The 17,544-nt window shown below is 42.9% G+C and overlaps 1 protein-coding gene across 1 annotated transcript; it reads right to left on the bottom strand.

Annotated features, from left to right (window-relative positions):
* Positions 1-1,066: 1,066 nt before the first annotated feature.
* On the bottom strand, positions 1,067-17,424 carry rnmt (RNA (guanine-7-) methyltransferase). Its single transcript, XM_063185930.1, has 11 exons — positions 17,190-17,424; positions 16,523-16,754; positions 15,894-16,032; positions 14,850-14,972; positions 12,734-12,849; positions 11,309-11,490; positions 9,652-9,816; positions 8,595-8,712; positions 5,477-5,575; positions 4,830-4,863; positions 1,067-2,862 (listed from the first exon to the last, which is right to left on the bottom strand). Exons 2-11 carry the CDS (start codon positions 16,691-16,693, stop codon positions 2,825-2,827), a joined length of 1,185 nt encoding a protein of 394 aa, XP_063042000.1. The 5' UTR covers positions 16,694-16,754; positions 17,190-17,424; the 3' UTR covers positions 1,067-2,824.
* Between the last annotated feature and the right edge of the window lie 120 nt (positions 17,425-17,544).

Genomic DNA, 17,544 nt, shown 5'->3' with positions numbered 1-17,544 from the left:
TACTTCAGGTCAACAGAACAGGTGAAACTAGGTCATTTTGGAGTAGGCCTGTGCAACACTGGAGTGCAGCTTTTGAATCCAGGTTGGTTGCCCATCACTGATCTAGATGGAACCTAGCCACACAGTCTGGCTCGTCAAGCTACAGCTGGTCTGTACAATTAAAAGACACTAAAAATAAGCCAGGGGACCACAGAATCTGAAAACGTAAGACTGGTCAATGCACAAAGCACCGGCTACAGACGCCTGGTCCTCGAGTCCTTGTTAGATAAGCGGTTTTTGGACAGTTCTTGGAGGCTTGGTTTTTATATAGCTCACTCATCACGTGACCAATCAAGGCATGAAGCATCCTGTTCCAACAACAGACTATCCTATTACCTGGTAATGCATGAGCTGGGACCAGAAGACATAGCCTATACCTATTCCTTTTGGAGTGATTTTTTTCCATCATTATCATTGTCAGGCTACAACGGCCCTGCATGAAAAGACTCAAAATAAACAGGTGGACTAATCTGGTAGACACGCTGCTCTCTCATCATGTGACTCATCGAGGCATGAAACACACAACTCGAGCACTATACAAACCCATTAACTCACTCCTAGAAAACCCTCAAGCAGCCCAGGGTGGCAATGGGAATAAATGGATGCATGGAAGCCATGGGCTAAGGGCAGACCATCTAGCCTCCAAGTACTAACACCTGTCCCTTTAAGAGTGGCTTTGATGGCTCCTCATCATCAAAGATAATGGTGTTCGTGCATCGATTTCCCCCGCAAGAGGGAATTATTGGCGACCACAGATTCGAGCCGCATCGATTTTCTGTTTAAGGTTCGCCACGGCGAAAAAACATCAATACTTCGTGTCAAAGTCTTCCTCCCAGTAGGTGGCAATTTGAAGCCTAATTGATGAAGGCTTAGGGATGGGAAGGATAATATACCAGCAGGACATGCTTCAGACCCAATCCTGGCACTCCTGAACAAATGAACACAAATGAATACACACCTTGAAAATCTTTGGGGAAGAACACATGGTTGAAGACAACAGTAAGAAAAAACCCCACACGTTATATAATAAAGGTTAGGAGACATTTAATGTTGACAGCCTTGTGACAAGGCATATACTACACAATACTGCGTCAGCCAGCCATCTCACATGCTCCACACAACAACACTTTAGTTGGAAAAAAAAACAGGTGGAGGACATCAGGGGCCCCGTTTCTTGACAGTAGCAGTTAGCAACTCACTTGGTTGCAATGCAATTTCCCATTGGCAACTCACTAAGTTGCTAACTAGTTAGCTACGACATTGTCGAGAAACGGGGTCCAGAAACGCACCCTGGGTTTTTTTTCCAATATCCTAACTCCCTCCCGCCCTCCTTTTGTGTTTGTGGCCTCGTGATGCTGACGTCGTAAGACCAGACGACGTCATTCATGACAGAAATTTAACGCTCATAAAATCACAATTTAAATGTCATCTTCTGATCTGCAATTGGGATGTTGAACTGGGAAATGTTGAACCCCCAAAAATTGTTGTGGCTAGGCTGACAGCGGGGAAACGTTATCCCTTTTTCCTTCGGAGGCGAGACATCAAGGCCACAAGCACAGAAGTTAGGATAATGGAATGGTAAGCGTTCATTAAGAGTCTGCAGGCTATGAGGGGTATACTAAGAAGCTGGCTCAGGAGTAAACCGGGTGGAGTTACTAACGAGGCAGTGGTGTAGTCTACGTAGAACGCAGGTATACGGAGTATACCCACTTTGAAATTTCATGGATTTCAGTATACCCACTTAAAATTGATTGATCCATTGTTTTGAATAGCACAAATAGATACAGTGTACCCACTTCAAAAAATGCTCAAATATAGAGTATACCCACCATAAAAAAGTAGACTACACCACTGTAACCAGGTACAGTAAATCATCTAATAGAAGAGCCTGGAGTCCTCATTTCCTTCAGATGATCCAACAGATGTGAGTCTCTGAAGTGCAGCACTACTACAGCAGCACTACTTCAGGGGACGCAGTGACGTACATGAATGCGTGTATGTTTATGCATATAGACGTGTGTGTGTGTGTGTGTGTGTGTGTGTGTGTGTGTGTGTGTGTGTGTGTGTGTGTGTGTGTGTGTGTGTGTGTGTGTGTGTGTGTGAGAGACTTGTCTTATGGTCATGAGACTGTGTGAGGCAAGGGGCCAGAGGACCAAGGCCACGGCTTCTATGGCTCATCCCCAGCCGTGTGTGTGTGTGTGTGTGTGTGTGTGTGTGTGTGTGTGTGTGTGTGTGTGTGTGTGTGTGTGTGTGGAGTCGTGTTCTTTGCAAGGCTACAGTGTCTCGTTGGCGTTATCGCAGCGCTGTTGATTACAATGCTGCGCAGACATTTCATGGGTCTACAGCGGCTGCTTTTTAAACGCTTTCCACCACATCACTGAGCATCGACGGAACATGACTCACACAGTATTGATGACGGTGGAAAAGATGTGACTAACATACAGTACCCGAATCAGCCCCTGTCTGTGTGCGTCTCTGTTTGTGTGCCTACACAACTGTAAAATGTATGTGCACACATACATTTAATCGAACAGATAAGAGTTTGAGGTATGTCTTGATTCGAAACATTATTCAAAGCAACAAAAAATAAAGACAAAAGGCTTACGTACAAATTTTTTCTTTGACCCCATCATTTCCAGACAGACTGTGAAGACAAGCTTTGTACATGCCAAATACAAACTAAGAAAATACAGGTCAACAGTTGGTTGCTATTAAAATCGAAAAAAAGAAGAGAAAAAAAATATCAGTACAGTCCTGTTGCATCGACTTCACCCCACTTGCGTCTTCATGACATCTTCTCAAACACAAACACCAGGTATATGCCTACGAAAAACAACAGGACTGTCAAGCTTGTGAACATGGACAAAAGGAGCAAAAATGTCACAATAACATGTAGCAAATGATGGCCTTTGCACTGCCATGAAGAAAATGCCAAGTATTGTTCGTCCTTCAATGGCCAACGACTCGACTAACTGCTCCAAAAGGTCTTGCCATTCAGAGTCAACTCATGTTGTATGTACACAATTTCATGTACTTTTTTGGACCAAAAAAACAACAACAACAAAAACCAGCATGTTCATTAAAGGAATGAGGTTTGTTTTTAGGAAAATAAGCTCATTTCACCAACTCTCCCTGGGAGATCAACTGCTGGGTTTTGCCATCTTTGAATTCAGCTGATCTCCAGCTTAAGCACTAACACCCATTGATCTTTCTGTAGCCCTTCAGCTATAGGCTTTGCAGAACACACTGAATTAAATGGAGCAACTTGGTATTAGGGGTGTAAATCACAGCCTCCATGACGATACGATACGGTATCGATTTCTTAAAGCAGGGATTCGATTATTTTAGATACTCAGGAATTCCCCACAATACGATGCTATTTGAGTTTTCCCAAATGCTTTTCCACTTCTATTATGTTATGGAGCTAAGGCTTTGGACAGGGTCCAGTGATTCAATTATTTTCGATACTTAAGAATGCCCCATGATGCGATGCGATTTGATTAAATCACTGGCCGATACATCGATACATTTCGATTATTATTTACACCCCTACTTGGCATGCTGTGGGTCTAATACACCCTCATGACTAAGCGAAGAGTGGAAGTACTTCTACAGTCGGGGATACAAATTACAAGGAAATTGGTGAAAATTCCTTTTAAAGGGACACTGTGCAGGAAATGGTCAAAAAAGGTACTGCAACTATGCTGCTCATTGAAACTGGGTTGGCTATCGCCAAGTTTGATATTCACATTAAAGTTTACTAAGTAATAAACAAATATTTTCTAGTATGGTCCAAGTAGTCATTTTTGCAGCTAAAAATGGCTATTTTTGGAAATTCAAAAATGAATTCAATAATGAATACTTAGAATTTGGTGGTGGTGATAAGTATTCATGAAAAAGGTAACATTAGTGAATGGGCAGCATGAATTCTGGAAATAAACAACTAAAAATCTCACACATTGTCCCTTTAAGTTAACTTTGAGGTAGTAGTAGTCGTAAATCATCTAATAGAGGAGCCTGGTGTCTTCATTTTCCCAAATAAATGGCACCTGGCTGCAGGCCATCCATTATTAGATCATTAGTTTTCTTTTGTTTCAGTCATGTATACGTTTTTTTTCCCCCCCTTTACCGGACCAGATGTTTCGATGGTGGCACTTGCGTCTTTATCAGAGGGTCACATGGGTGTTGATGTGTAATGTGCCTTTGTCAGCTGATATTTACAGCTTTATCAGCTGATATTACGGCAGTGTTTAAATAGGAATAAGGGGGGGCATTAAACTCTCCCACACCTGGGGCACCCTCCGGTGAGGTGTGACCGACCTCATCTGTCAAGATTGACATAGGTCATACCTCCATAACAAAGCATGTCACACATCAACACCAGTGTGGCCCTCTGATGAAGACGGAAGTAACACCATGGAAACAAGTCAGGTAAAGGGGTAAAAATAGTGTATATGTTCGAAACAAATGAAAATGAATGACTAGATTTAACAACATATGCCAGTATCTAGTATCAGACTGTATGCCACCTTCCTGTAGGAGGCCAGATGTATTACTTAACCATGCTCTAGGAATACACCAGCAAGTATGGAGATTATTTTGGTTGGTTAGTTCGTTTGCTTTTTTAATATAAACACAGCTGTTTAACTCCAAGGGAGTTGGAAAATGAGCATTTCCCCCAAAGAACCATTGAGGGTTCCTTTGGGGCTAGACAAGCACGCAATTCTGAATCACACAAACACTGTAAAAGCATGCGAGGTAACGGGTCATAAGAAATCAGTTTTGCTTACTTGTGGCCTCCCATTCTGATTTGCTTAACGTCCCCTGTGAGAAGAAAGAAAACAGAAATGGGCATGTAAGAAAGTGTGGGTGTTTTAACTTTCATTACACATCTCTGCCATTATTATTAACGCATCTATAAAGTACAGGCCGGGCTTGACATTTGCACCTGCTAACCTGCCAAATGCTGGTAAAACCTGGCTGTGGCCAGTAATATTTTTTAACTTGCATTCAATTTTACAGGCAGCTTATTTTTGCGTATGATACAGTACAAACCTATGTTCTGTTTGCCACCTATGTTCTGTTTGCCACATAAATTGTACTCAAGTTGACAAAAGAGCAGTTTCTCAGCCAATTTGTCAGATTCATTTTCACATGGAAATGTATATTCATAGCTCTGAACTGTGGCTAGTATGAGCTAGAATGGCTAGTTACTTGGTAACTTGGGAGCAAAAAGCTCAATACCAAGCCGTCCCTATAGTAGTGTGAGGTCAGATGCCTTGCTTAAGGAAACCTCAGGCATGGACGCCTCTGCACAAAAGCAGACAGTGGCTTGATAAAGGCTGTCATCTATGGCCTTTACACTCTTACAAAAGTGTTACATCATGTTGAATGAATGAAAGACATGGCCTGCTGCTATATGCGTCTGCCTACGTACCAGTGGCACTCTGGCCTTGTCCTCTACTCTTCTCTGGGCATGCTCATACTCCTCTGGCTTATCAGACGCCAGGCTGTTCCCACCATCCGCTGGGTAATGCTGTGGAGAAGGAACGACAAACAGAAAGAAAGAAAGAAGGAATAAACAAAAAAAATGAAGCGCATACACTCACACATGGTTTGCTATGAAAATAATTGTTTTGGTTCGCATTGCATCGCATTGAACCAACTTTCCCCGTTCTCGAACGCTCAGACTTGCAGCGTGAACATGCTGGCTGTGGGCGGTGTGAGATTAGGTGCAGGAATGGGCACCGGCACGCTTCTCAGTCGGCCTGGGGTGCATTTCTCAAAGGCGTAGTTGTTTGCAGTTAGCAACTTAGGTAGTTGCCAATGGGAAATTGCATCGCAATCAACAAAGTCGCTACCATAGTTAGCAACTAAGCTTTCAAGAAATGCTCCCCTGAACGCTCCATAAGGGGAAAACAGCAACAGCAAAAACAACAACAACAACAAAAACAACAACCACCACCAGCCATGGAGGACCATCGGCCCACCAGGGAAATGCCCTGTATGCCAGACTACCAGTCCAGGCCTACACACAAAAACCACATACTTAAATTATGAGAGAAACACAGTAATTAATTATAATGTCTCGACTACAGAGGAGGGAGAGCTGAGGTCTGCCCATGTGCTTGCATAAAATTCCTTTATTGTCTTTAATGGCTATTCTTCTAAATTATTCTAGAGAGAAAAACCAGCAGGCCTTTCCTTCCTTTCTAACATGAATTAATGTCACGGGTAGAAGAATTTTTAAACTTTTAAATGAAACGGTGCCTTGAATGTATTCAAATTTATGCTGGTATACTGGACTCTAGATAGCTTTGATATATCATGTTTGTCTGGAACCTTAATGGTTAGAGTCCAATGCTTCAGCAATGTGGGCTTAGTTGCCTTGCTCAAGAGCACTGCAGCCAGGGAGGATCTGGGATTCAAAGTGCAGGAAGGGATGAAAGCGCTCAACAAAACTTTGGGTGCAAGTAAACAAAATGTCAATTGAGAGTAGAGAGAAAAAAAACAATTTAGGGTAGAAAAAGAGAGGCTTTCTGCGTTCTTTACAGTGGTGCGAAGGTGCTCTTTTTGTAAAACGTAACTTGGAACAATATTCATTTTTTTTTGACAGGACAAGGACAGTGAGAGACTGACAGGAAATGGGTGGGAAGGGATCGGCAAATGACCCGGGTCAGACTCGAACCTCGGTTGCCGGCGTAGCATCCCAGTGCCGTACCATTAGACACACCGTAGGGCCAACTTAGAACAATATTTTGAAGATATCCAAGGCACTCTTCGTCTTCGTTAAAAAGCTTTCCATTAAACTGAGCTAGTCCTTGGCTTTGAAGCCCTACACCCTGACGAAGGCCATAACCTCTTTGCAATCTTATGTGTTCGTGTGTATTTTATGTAGAATAGGTTACAAGAGGCTATGAATAATTACTAATAAAGTTAAAATAATAATGATGGCACATCAAGATACTGCCTTCTTGCACTGTGATGCAGTATCGTGACTTTGTGTATAGCGATTTCTCGGTTTGATACAATATCGTTACAGCCCTAGTAGAAGGACACACACTAAAAAACACATTATATAGGTCAGTGTTTCCCAACCAGGGGTACGTGTACCACTAGGGGTACGCAGGCTCACTACAGGGGGTACGCGGGGAAAGTGTAATGATAACAAATGTACTGTATGGGAAATACAGTAGTCACACTGGGATAGAGGATATAGAGTATGAGTTAGGGCAGGGTTTCCCAAACTGGGGTGCGTGCACCCCTGGAGGTGCACGGCCTGCCATAAGCACACCAAAATATTCACTCAGGGGGTGCGCGAAACACATTGAAATGTACAAGGGGGTGCACAGGGGGAAAATTTTGGGAACCCCTGAGTTAGGGGGTACTTATTGTATGACCAAAGGGATGAGGGGTACGCAATACAGAAAAGGTTGGGAGACACTGATATAGGTCATTAACATGTCATACATTAGACCTACTTAGGTCTCCTCTACAAGATCTCTTTCCGTCCTGTCAGTAGCAGGACACACACTAAAGAACACATTATGTAGTATTTATAGGTCATTAGCCTCCAGTTGCCAATTAATAACCCTAGTTGGCCAATAAAACAAAAGTATAGTAATGCGCGTGTGTGTGTGTACGTCTCTTTATTGATGCCCGGGGGTAGAGTACAGTATAGTAACATGGGGGTGTGTACGCGTGCGCGTGCGTTCGCATGTGCCTGCTGTGCGCTTATGGACACAAACAACCATCAGAAATGTCTCATGATCCCTTAACCTTCAGGCAAATCGACCAAGAGGCTGAAAGGCAGATTTCAGGCGGGACGACAGAGCAGTAAAGTTGTTTACAGTAGCCACGGCCCCAATAAGCATAGTTGGCTGGGGGCCAACATCCGTCAAGGAGATAGTGAAACAGTGGAATGTGTGCGCGTTTGACAGATCATGTGAAGGAGTGTGTGTGTAAGCGCGTGCCGCGCGAGAGAGGGGTAGTCAAGAATGAGTACATGTTGTGTCTGAGTAAAAAGGGGTGTGTGTGTTTGTTGCATGCATGTGTATGTTATGTTTGTGTATGGTGCGTGCGTCTGTGTGTGTGTTGCGATTGTGTATGGTGTGTGTTGGGTTTGTGTATGGTGTGTGTGTGTGTGTGTTGGGTTTGTGTATGGTGTGTGTGTATGTATGTGTGTGTATGGTGTGTGTGTATGTATGTGTGTGTATGGTGTGTGTGTGTGTGTGTGTGTGGGGTTTGTGTATGGTGTGTGTGTGTGTGTGGGGTTTGTGTATGGTGTGTGTGTGTGTGTGTGGGGTTTGTGTATGGTGTGTGTGTGTGTGGGTTTTTGCTGGCGTGTGTGTGTGTGGGGGGGGTTTGTGCTGGCGTGTGTGTGTGTGTGTGTGTGTGTGTGTGTGTGTGTGTGTGTGGGGGGGGGGTTGTGTGTGTGTGGGGGGGGGGGGTGTGTGTGTGTGTGTGTGTGTGGGGTTTGTGTGTGTGTGTGTGTGGGGGGTGTGTGTGTGTGTGTGTGTGTGTGTGTGTGTGTGTGTGTGTGTGTTCAGACCAACCTCCAAGGCCTGCATCCTCTGCATGAGCGTCTTGTTCTGCTCGTTCTGAATCTTCTCCTGGAAGAACTCATGGAAGGTCTTCCGGTACACCAGTCGCATGTTGTATTTCTTCGCCATCCTGAAAGCAAACGAGGGTGTTTAGATTGAGGTGATTTTACTCTTTAGGTGATTTCTGGTCAAAGCAAGCTGCCTCAAGCCTTTTTGGCATTGGTTCCAAGCAGAGGCAATTCTAAGGTCAGGTGGGGCCCCAAGCGAAAATGCAAAAGAATGAACATTTGAACCAAAATCGCCACTACTGTGGTAAAATAGGGGCTGTTGTACACTATCTAGGGGCTTGGGGGCCCCAAGCAGCTGCCTGCCTGGCCTGGTGGCAAGATGCACCTCTGGTTCCAAGTAGAGTAGTTGTATTTCCTTCTGCCTGGGCCTACCACCTTGCAGTGTGGCACAAGTGATCTTTACAGAGACGATGCAGCCCTCTGCTGGTTCACTGGGTGAACTGCAGAATGTGCAGATGGCGCCACTACTACTCAATATCAACGCATATCAATTTTACTGCAATTTGTGTTCAATTCAAAAGAACTTCACACAAATCTTAATATGGCAATTTCAAGACGACCACATCCATTTCAAAATTGTTTATAGACTACAGAGTTTGTTAGATCTTTTTTGTGGCCCATTTGTCCGGAGAAAAAAAAAAGTTGCCTAATAATTATGCACCCCTGATATACAGTGTTGGGCTCCTTCAGTCACACCTTCCCTTATTGTGCAAATGTGTATGAAAGGCTTAAATCCAATAGGTTTTCATGTTCATACAGGCTGATGTTGGAAAATATGCATAAAATGGGCAATATGGTAAAAAAAAACCTTGTTTTCCTAATAATTCTTCACAGTGTGCATGTACATTGGGACCCAGGTTTAAGTCCAGCCTCGGTCGTTTCCCGGCCCCACCCCATCTCTTTCTCCACTATTTCCCTGTCACATGTACACCGTCCTATCAAAACAGAGGCTAGCCGAGAAAACACTGATAAATACATATAATAAATAAATAAAGACATACTCTTCAAAGAGCGGGAAATAGACAAGGAACTCGGGCACGTTGACCACCCCCTCCAGGTTGAAGTCGTACTGACAGCCGAAGAGCGGGTACTCGCCTTTCTTCTGGAACGTCACCCGGTACACCTCGTTCCCAAACGAGTTGCCCTCCGAGGCTTCTAAACGCTTTCTGCACAGATCAAAACAAATACAAATATCATACACACACATTGACACATCCACATACACATTAACATATTACGCTGTGGCTCCTAGCTTGAACCATTACCATTGCCAAGCCTTTGAACCTTCTAAGGCATAACCGCTTGACATGTCTGAGCTGGAAGGATGATTTAATTAAGGCGCCTAATTAATTCATGCATTCTGCGAAGGTGCATACACGTCTGCTTTGTACTTGGGAGATTTATGCGTGTACATGTATGTGTACAGTATGGGTGTGAGTCCTATTACATGGGAATTGAATGCTAATAAGGTGGGCATTCATATTAGCATGTATGAAATTACATAATATACTGAAGTGTGTGTGTGTGTATGTGTGTGTGTAAAGCAACAGATACAGTAGAAAGTGTATGCATGTGAGTGTGTGTGTGATGCATCTGTATGCTCAAGTGATGCTTGTGTGTGTGTGTGTGTGTGTGTGTGTGTGTGTGTGTGTGTGTGTGTGTGTGTGCGTGTGTGTGCGTGATGCTTGTGTGTGTGTGTGTGCGCGTGTCCATACAGCAACTCATGAATATCACTTCTAACCCTGATAAAGTGCGTGTGCGCGCGTGTGCGTGTACAACAAGGCACCATGACACTTCGTTTGAATAACATGCCGTCTTGATCCGTCTATCGCCATGTATACGTACACCACGACAAGTTTGGTTCGAAAGCTTGACAAAGAAGACAAAGAGGATCACCGCAACAAGGTTAGGGATGTTTGCTTTACTGACCGGTGAGGATTAGGGATGGTTGCAAAGTCATTGTACCAACGTGAGTAATGCATTAGCGTGAATTAACACGCCTTTTCATGATGCCAGTCTGGTGTGTTTGTGCAAAGAATCGTATATTGGAGAAAGATGCCCCAAACCACACCCACCCAATGCAAAGGAGTGCGCTCAAGTTCGGTCTCCTGAGGACACATCGTTCTCTTTCTGTTGCGCTTGGTAACGGCTAAAATATGATGTGCGCTACCGCCATCTACAGTGCCAAGGAAACTTCATCTATTCTCAACCTAAAGTCTCCAAAAGTCTCCTGACCAGTCTCTTAAAGGGGGCGTTCACCTGACCTCACAGTAATCCAGGACAAGTACAGGCTTGATGCATCTTACTCTAATACAGTGTTTCCCAAACTTTTTGGTCTCATGTACCCCTGAAGCCTTTTTGTTGTACCACAAGTACCCCCTAACCCAGCCTCTATTTCTATTCTACTATCCCATTATGATCATGCTCTATTCATTTCTTTTCATCACATTATTCCAAGTGCCCCCTAACCCATGCTCTATTTCTATTCTACTAACCCAATATGATCATTTCTTTTTATCACATTGTTCCAAGTACCCCCTGCAGTGTGCTTGTGTACCCCTACTGGTACACGTACCCCTGGTTGGGAAACACTGCTCTAATAGATGACTCTTGGGTGCATGCATGTGTGTGTGTGTGTGTGTGTGTGTGTCTCCTTACACCATCTCGTAGGCGTCGGGCGTGGTGCCGATAAAGTATCCTCCGGGCCGCAGCCTCTCGCAGGCGTTGCGCAGCATGGTGTCGGCCTGCTGCTGCGACTCGAACGAGTAGTGGTACACAAACTGGCAGCTGCAGACGTCAAACTGCACGGCCGGGTCGGACAGCTTGTCAGTGAGCAGCTCCTGCAAGAAACAACGGGCGTGTTCATATAAGAAAGTGGTCAAAATTGGGGCCTTTCTGGATAAATAAAAACATTGCATAGGTGTGAGCATCTTTGCTTCCTGCGTGTGTGTGTGTGTGTGTATTACGTGTACATGTGTGTGCATTATGTGTGCACGTGTATTATGTGTAACTACCAGAGATGTGGACAAAACTTGGACTTGAATCAGACTCGAGTCACAAATTACTTGAATTGAGACTTGACTTGGCAATATTAAGAATGGCTTGGGTACGACTTGGATTTGGGCTTGGTCAAATGTGTCTTAACTTGTGACTTGATTCAGACTTGATTGGAAAGACTTGAGACTTACTTGTGACTTGGACAATACCCGTCAACTTTGAGCTACCAAAAATCGGGAAATTCCCATATGTTAAACCAAAAATTCTGGAAATCAATAGACCAAATCCTGACAGTCAACGGGACGACAGTTACAGATCGGACGGTGCGTTCTGTTTTTCACAACAGCCTGCGAGGCCAGTCTTGTCCAAAGGCGCTGTTCCGAGGCTTGTGTTTACTATATGAACAGCGTTGTATTAAAGGGACACTGTGTGAGATTTTTAGTTGTTTATTTCTAGAATTCATGCTGCCCATTCACTAATGTTACCTTTTTCATGAATACTTACCACCAGCATCAAATTCTAAGTATTCATTATGACTGGAAAAATTGCACTTTTCATACATGAAAAGGGGGATCTTCTCCATGGTCCGCCATTTTGAATTTCCAAAAATAGCCATTTTTAGCCGCAAAAATGACTATTTGGACCATACTAGAAAATATTTGTTTAATACTTAGTAAACTTTCATGTAAAGATCAAATTTGGCAATAGGCAGCCCAATTTCTATAAGCAGCATAGTTGCAGTACCTTTTTTGACCATTTCCTGCACAGTGTCCCTTTAACTAACTGTTTCTGCTAGGCAAAGAGTGGGCACACACACGCCTTCAGGGCTCGTCGGGCTAACTGACAGGGCCGTGGGGATAATTTCTGGACCGACAGTGTTTTTTGATAATGTGTAATAATTCATAAATACCAAATCGGGATGGTTGACAGGTATGCCCCAGGTATTTCTAATAATTCATAAATACCAAATCGGGATGGTTGACAGGTATGCCCCAGGTATTTCTAATAATTCATAAATACCAAATCGGGATGGTTGACAGGTATGGTCCCAATCTCTGGTACCTACCATGTCCATGTGTGCGTTACCTTTGTGCAGTCTGCTGTGATGAACTCTGCAGAGAAGAGCCTCTCGTTGGGGTGACATTTCCTCCTCATGTCTGCATAGCGCTGCTGACACTGCTCCACCGACACACCTGCTATGTCTGCAGAAACACACACACATCAATCATCAATATCGACGATCAATATTGTTATCAACAATAACAAAATCACCTCTTCTAATGTATCAAAGATTATAATAAACAACCCACACGACCACGTGTATAGGATGTGTGCACGCACGCACGCGCACACACACTAATCTGAGGACAAGTCGTGATAAACAGACAAAGGAAAATGTGTCTTGATTTGTGAAGGACACCAACTGCACTACATAAAAAGTTAAACACAAGCTCATCCAGATTCACCTGACCTTAGCCTATTGAATGCTTTTCATTTCTCCTCTTCGAGACATTTCAGTCTGTCTAGACATTGCTGCGTCATCTCAGTACTACCACACATTTTGTCGCCGCTCTATTGAAAAGGTTCATTTGACACCTTCAAGTCTTTAGAATTCACAGAATTGAAGGATGAAGGCAAATTCTTCGAATACGACCCAGACATTCCAATATTCTGTTGTCAAAGAGTTGGTCAAAACATTGTTGTTCATGATGTAGGTAATTTTAAGTATTGCCCATGCGTCACTATATTGGAGAAGGCTTCTTTATCTACGTAAATCCAGTTTGTCTTCATCTTTAAAAATGCATCAAATGATAAATTACAAAAATATGACAAGGTTGCATTTTGCATAGTCTCTTGTCTGCATAGTCTGTGCAATAAAATGTGAAGGACTTACTGTAAAGCACTACACTCAGGTAAAAGAAAATGTGTGAGCCGCATCACCAAATGGCCCTGAAGAAATGTTGGGTTTCCTTGAGCACTTCATTATTTATGTTTTATTTTATTATTATTTTTACCTTATGTTTTATCTTAATGTTTTAAATGTTTTTTTTGACTCTAATTCATTTCCCTGTTTTCCTTTCATTTACATTTGTTAACTTTGTGAAGCACATTGAGTTGCACCTGTGTATGAAATGCGCTATATAAATAAACTTGCCTTGCCTTGCCTTCATTATGTTCAGGTCAGGAGAGTGAGATGCCCACTCCACAAACATCATTTCAATTTTTCTGAAGTGTATGGCCTTGTTTACATGAGGCATTTAATACAGAAAAAGAAAAACGTGATTCCACTTAAAAAACATCATGTAAAAAATGTACAATTGAGAATTAAATGAAAGTGCAACGTAAAATCAACGGATCTATTTAATTCTGAATGCTTAATTTGGAATTAAAAACATCATGTAAACATGGCCAATGAATGACAGGTTAACTTGGCTTTCTATTTGGGATTGTCATGGGCATGGCATGGCCAAACAATGACCAATGTGTAGCTCCAAGGCTGAGTGTCAGGTTTCCTCCAGGAGTTTTTTTTCACTGGTTAATTTATTCATCGCCATCATGAATATGGACCAAAAGTACAGTACATTTGTAACTCATATGTCCCCATAACATAATTTGTCCCAAGTCAAAAATAGATCTATGATGTCAATTAAGGACAAGGACATTGACTTTTCTGCATGGTGATCACCTTTATTTTATTTTTTTTAATCTATTTTTATTTCTCTCTTTTTAAAATCCATTTCATTTACACAGATCTACCTGGAACATGAATGTCCCCTTGGGGATGGATAAATAAATAAAGAAACAACTAGAAATGCACTCAGAGAGTACAGACCTCCGCCAAGGAAGCGGTTTGATAGAACATAAGACTATGTTACACCCTATTTTTTCTCCAAGTCTTTCAGCCTTGTATTTGTAGAGGTAGAAACTGGAATGTCAAAATTTCATTCAAATCCGTGCACAACTTTTTGAGTTATCCTGCTGACAAACAGACAGACAAACAAACCAACATGACCGAAAACATAACCAAGTAAGTATCTGGATTGCTGATAGATAAATAGATAGGCATGAGAGAGAGAGAGAGAGAGAGAGAGAGAGAGAGAGAGAGAGAGAGAGAGACAGAGAGAGAGAGAGAGAGAGACAGAGAGAGAGACAGAGAGAGAGATTACATATCCATTGATCCAAAGCGTGTGGCTGCCCATACCTGCACAGACGATGCTGCTGATGTGGCCCTTCCGCCACTTGAGCAGGTCTCCTCCTTTCCCACAGCCCAGGTCCAGAACACACACCTCCCTCTGGCGCTCACGCACTTTGTCCAGAATCTCACCTGACAAAGCAAAGGAGGACAAGATCACTTATTTAAAAAGCATACTGAGGATCACGTAGGGCCAAGACTTATGACCGAGTGAGAATGAGACACCAAGAATGATGTTACCTCAATGGGACTTGAAATGAGTCTAGACCTTCATCAATTCAAACAGGTGCATTTCTCCTTGTGTTAAAGGGGTATGCCACTATTTTGGGGCTTAATACAGATAAAATCGTTGGTTGGGGTTTATAAAGGTGGTAAAGTGTCTTATTTTTCATGTAAGCCGTTGTCTTGCTGTAAGACAAGTTAAAAGAGGGAATATGTAGCTAAGCTAGTGAAAGTCAATGTATCCATGTAGCATGCTACAATGCTACACGGATACATTGACTTTCACTAGCTTAGCGACATATTCCCTCTTTTAACTTGTCTTAGAGCAAGACAACGCTTAACATGAAAAATAAGACACTTCACCACCTTTATAAACCCCAGCCAACGATTTTAACTGTATTAAGCCCCAAAATAGTGGCATACCCCTTTAAGTTGTAAGTTATGTCATATGGCAAATTAGAACAATCCAAATAACGCAAAGCTATAGAATTCAATGTGAGAGTATAAGGTACGGCAGTGAGGCATACTCATAATGCAATGTAATGTCATTCCTCTGACATAGAATATGATTTACTATACATCATGCTTTGCCAGAAATGTCAATATTGCAAATCAGTCAATATTGCAAAAGCAGCCCTAAATGTGTAGCCTCGTAGGTCCCATGCCTAATTTCAGGCATCATGGACATAACCAGTGCTCCATAACGTTACGTTTAAGGAACAGTATTGCAAATGGACACATTCAATGTTCACCCCAGCCAAAACTGGAGGATGTGTTCGAGAGGTTAGAGGAGGTTCCTCTTGCAGTTTAGTTAGTTAGAGAACATCTCACCAATGAGCACGCTCTTCAGCCAGTTGTTGAAGTTGCGCATGTGAACGATGCGGCTCCTGTTGCGCTCGGCCAGGCCACACTCCTGCAGCTGGTTGTAGTGAGTGGCCACCTTCGTACTGTGGGGACCCTCCTCTGTGATCTACCGCATGGAGAAGGATGGGAATGTCAAGAAAGGTGGCTTCAATATTGTCAATGAATAGTTTATTCAACTTAAAAAGTGTGAGTGGTGGGGTACTCATGGCATGACAAAAAGGTACAGAGGGTACGCAAGACAAACAAAGGTTGACGTAAAAGCTGCGAAAAAGCACTGCTGTATAGATGGGTATATATACGCTACTTTGAAAAAGGTGTAATAGCATGCCCAGGTCGAAGAACCCGTACTCAGCTTCAACCTTTACACAGAAGACATGTTACCTGCAGCTACGCAGCACTAACATTCACTATGGCCTGTGTAACAGAGTTAAAATATACTCTTTTTGTATTAAGTGAATCCTCACAAAATCTGCTTTTTTGTTTTCACAATGTTATTTGTTTGGAATTATTTTACATGTTGTACCGCATTCATCTTAGTTACACCTGGATGAATGGGGGATGCCAGCCAGCAACATGATGCACACCACAGTTCATACCAGTTTCTTAGTAGGCGACGTCTCCTCGTCATCTTCCGTTCGCTTCCGTTTGCCCAGGGGTGACTGCTCAGAGCTCGGGTCAACCACAGCGGCATCTCGCAGTGCGTGTGATCCGTTGCCACTGCCTTGTGGTCCCTCCACGGGAGCCTGACCAGCGTCTGATGGGTCCATTATGATTTAACTTTTGGGTTTCTGATTGCAGGTGGGAAAAGTTCTTCTAACTGCGTGTCGTCTGAAATAGAATGAGACGCTGCTGATTGACGTACCGAAATGGAGTAGATACAGATTCTACAATTTATTAGAAGTTAGAAGACCCCTTGCTCAGTGGATGCTATCCAACGAATAAATCATACACAATCACGCAACCGCAACTGTGCCATTCATTGCACTTATCTCATTTAGCTTGCCGATATCCCTTAGACTTAGTCAAATAGATCTATGTATAACGGCTCGAAAGGAAGAATACCGTATGTAGTTAGCGAACATATACAGGGAGTTGTGTTGTGGTTTTGTTAGGTACAGAGGAGCTACTACGCATTACTTAACTTGACTTTACAAGACTGCGACCGTGGTAACATGGATAAGGCTACAAAATAGCTAGGAACGTGCCTAGATCTTTGTCCATGTAAGCACAATGCAGGTGATAACGAACATAAAGCTCACATACCTGTTTTGTTGTTAACGTGCACTTGAGTTTTCCGCCACCATTACACCACCACTCATCCCACGTTAGAAGAGTTCCATGAAAGAAGTATTTGTTGGTCTCTTCAAAGACACTGATTGAAAAGCATGCTCCCTCTATTGGCTTGGATGTTCAAACAGGAAACGTCGATTTTACACTGTGCTGGCTCCACGTAGGGTATTAAATCAAGTTTAATACAATTATTAATACAACGCAATTGCTATGGTTATAAATTATACATTTTGGTGTATATTTTACTTTCCACAAGTGTGCGTTCATCAAGTCGAGGCCTTCACGAGACCCGCTATGGAAAGCGAGTCGGGAAATGTAGTTGTATACT

Source organism: Engraulis encrasicolus, chromosome 20, assembly GCF_034702125.1.
Source record: "Engraulis encrasicolus isolate BLACKSEA-1 chromosome 20, IST_EnEncr_1.0, whole genome shotgun sequence".
Classification (NCBI taxonomy): domain Eukaryota; kingdom Metazoa; phylum Chordata; class Actinopteri; order Clupeiformes; family Engraulidae; genus Engraulis; species Engraulis encrasicolus.
Note: the sequence above shows the minus strand (reverse complement) of the source record. Positions and strands in the feature narration are given on the sequence as shown.

Coding starts and splice junctions, on each gene's coding strand:
- rnmt (XM_063185930.1), bottom strand. CDS start 16,693: ATGGACCCATCAGACGCTGGTCAGGCTCCCGTGGAGGGACCACAAGGC. Junction 9,817..11,308: donor CCCGACGCCTACGAGATGGT/GTAAGGAGACAC, acceptor TGATCTGTGCAG/AAAGCGTTTAGAAGCCTCGG. Junction 2,863..4,829: donor ATCAGAATGGGAGGCCACAA/GTAAGCAAAACT, acceptor TGTTTTTCGTAG/GCATATACCTGGTGTTTGTG.